At 45.1% G+C, this 2,764-nt stretch overlaps 1 protein-coding gene across 1 annotated transcript; it reads left to right on the forward strand.

Annotated features, from left to right (window-relative positions):
- Window positions 1–421: 421 nt before the first annotated feature.
- LOC109255095 (olfactory receptor 3A2) lies at window positions 422–1,381 on the forward strand. The gene has a single exon (XM_019429509.2). It carries the CDS (start codon window positions 434–436, stop codon window positions 1,379–1,381), a length of 948 nt encoding a protein of 315 aa, XP_019285054.2. The 5' UTR covers window positions 422–433.
- The last annotated feature ends 1,383 nt before the right edge of the window (window positions 1,382–2,764 follow it).

The raw sequence follows: 2,764 nt of genomic DNA on the forward strand, positions 1-2,764 counted from the left end.
AAGCTCTGAAGCCAAGATTTTCAAATGCTTTCTGGTTTCTCTGGAAATAGCATTAATTTTTCTATTGTAAAATCTGCTTATTGGTTTTGACTGATGCCCCAGAGTAAAATGGAGAAATCCATCTTAATCTCACTGTCTGTTTTTATCTTAATTCATTTTCCCAATGCCCCAAGTATTTCAACCTTTTCAACCAGGAAAGGATGGAAGGGACAAAGTGATGATGGTTTGGGGCATCTCAGCTAAGAGCAGAGGCACTGAGTTGATGGAGGAGGTGAGTGATGAGGTTTAACCTGGGGAGTGGGAATATCATCACCCAGACAGCTGAGAACTTACCTGGGGTTTTTAACATGGGTAGTTTAAAGCATTAATGTTGAATAAACAAATTGGAGTGGACTGATATCTCCCCTCCTGGGACATTTCCTTACAGAAACTCATGGAACCAGAAGTTGGGGTTAACAGGACATCTGTTCCTGAGTTCATTCTACTCGGCCTAGTGGAAACAGAACAGCTGCAGTCTGTGGTCTTTGTAGTCTTCCTCTTTGCCTATCTGCTCACAGTTGGGGGCAACCTCAGCATCCTGGCCGCCATCTTGGTGGAGCCCAAACTCCACACCCCCATGTACTTCTTCCTGGGGAACCTATCGGTGCTGGACGTTGGGTGCATCACCGTCACTGTTCCCTCAATGTTGGCCCGTCTCCTGTCCCACAAGCGTACCGTTCCCTATAGAGCCTGCCTCACACAGCTTTTCTTCTTTCACCTCCTGGCTGGTATGGACTGCTTCCTATTGACAGTGATGGCCTATGACCGATTCTTGGCCATCTGCCGGCCCCTCACCTACAGCACCCAAATGAGCAAGACAGTCCAGAGGATGTTGGTGGTTGTGTCCTGGGCTTTGGGTTTCACCAATGCATTAAATCACACTCTTACCCTAACCACCCTGAACTTCTGTGGTCCCCATGTGATCAATCACTTCTACTGTGACCTCCCACAGCTCTTCCAGCTCTCCTGCTCCAGCACCCAACTCAATGAGCTGCTGCTCTTCGTAGCAGCAGCCTTCATGGCTGTAACCCCCTTGGTCCTCATCACTGTGTCCTATGCACACGTGGCAGCTGCAGTCCTACAAATCCGTTCGGTGGAAGGCAGAAAGAAGGCCTTTTCCACATGTGGCTCCCACCTCACAGTGGTTTGCCTCTTCTATGGTACTGGTATCTTCAACTACATGCGTCTTGGTTCCGAGGAGTCTTCAGACAAGGATAAAGGGGTTGGGGTCTTTAATACTGTTATCAACCCCATGCTGAACCCTCTCATTTACAGTCTTAGAAATCCTGATGTTCAGGGTGCCCTGTGGCGGGTACTCGTGGGGAAGCAGTCACTGACTTAAGGTTTGACAATGTCCTTTCTCTCCTGCCTTTTCTGGGTTAAGGAAAACTTCCCATGAAGGCATTAACCTAGAAAATTGCCCATAATCATATCTCTAACTGCCTGAAGACTTGTGTGATGTATGTGTCCTGCAAAGAAATGCTATGTAATTCATTCATTAATTCATACAACAAATATTTATTAAGTTGCTTCTCGGATCCAGATGCTTTCCTAGGGAACTGGTGAACAAAATAAACAAGAGTCTCTGCACTTATGCAACTCATGTTTTCATGAAGACAGACAAAATACATAAAATAAATAAGCTTCATATATGGAATATCACACAGCGATAAGGGCTCTAAAGAAAAATAAAGAAGATAGGCAGATATGAAGCTAGGTTCTGCTGAGGAAGTGCCCCAGCTCAATTGCCACCTTGTGTATGGCTGTGCTCACTTTCTGAGTAAGCCTGAGGCCTTGAAAGCCCAGTAGTTCTGGAGAGCAATGGCCTATAAGGAAGGGCTATCTGGATAATAGGTAACCAATTAACCCAAGTAACCAGTAATGTCGCTGTGAAGGTTTTTTTCCTGGTGGGGACATAAGATTCCATCTAGGTCAGAGTACAGAAAGACCTTTTAAGCCATGGGCCCAGTGCCAAGATTATCCTATTCTACACTTCACCTTTCACCTCCAAAAAAATCCATTCCTTCTCTTGACTATCACACAAGAACCCAATATAATGTTTAGTGGACAGGTAGGGTCTAGAGAGAGAAATAGCTCACTAAATTAAAACCACTTTAATACACACATGATATATCTCCAGGTCAAAAAAGCAATGTCCCATCTCCACCCCCTGCCATGTCTTTCTTATTGGATGAATCCCCTTGTTCACAGATATGATAAAGCCTTTGTAAGAATAAGCATTTATACGCCAACCAGGTATATAACCAGGTATAACCAGGTATTGCTTTGAGTTTTCAGCAAGGAATGTACAATATAACCCTCTCCTCCAACATCTTATCTTCCCCTCCCAAACCCCCTAGCTCAGAAAATGCCCATAAATGAAGCTTCTGGGAGTGATTCCTCTCTCTAGCTTTATTAGTACATCAGTACAGCTCCAATCCAGAGAATTTCCTCATCTTGATGTTTATCCAGCCTTCAGCTCATCCATTTCCGATTTGTACCTCTTCTCCAGCCTTCCTTGGAAGGCTACTTACCCTGTCCTAGCAATTCTACCATCCCTCCAATGTATCCTTCCTAAATCTGCCCCATGGCTACACCTGGAGCCTGGCTTCCCTGTGATCTCTTCTTGGAGCCATGAAGCTGAGTATGGGCTGAGATGAGGATGGAAGAAAACACAAGAGTGTGGGAGGTAGGACAGGAGTGGGAGTGGATTAATGAAGATATA

The sequence above is a fragment of the Panthera pardus genome, unplaced genomic scaffold (assembly GCF_024362965.1).
Source record: "Panthera pardus isolate Hobbes unplaced genomic scaffold, ASM2436296v1 HiC_scaffold_3, whole genome shotgun sequence".
Taxonomy (NCBI): Eukaryota; Metazoa; Chordata; class Mammalia; order Carnivora; family Felidae; genus Panthera; species Panthera pardus.

Coding starts and splice junctions, on each gene's coding strand:
- LOC109255095 (XM_019429509.2), top strand. CDS start 434: ATGGAACCAGAAGTTGGGGTTAACAGGACATCTGTTCCTGAGTTCATT.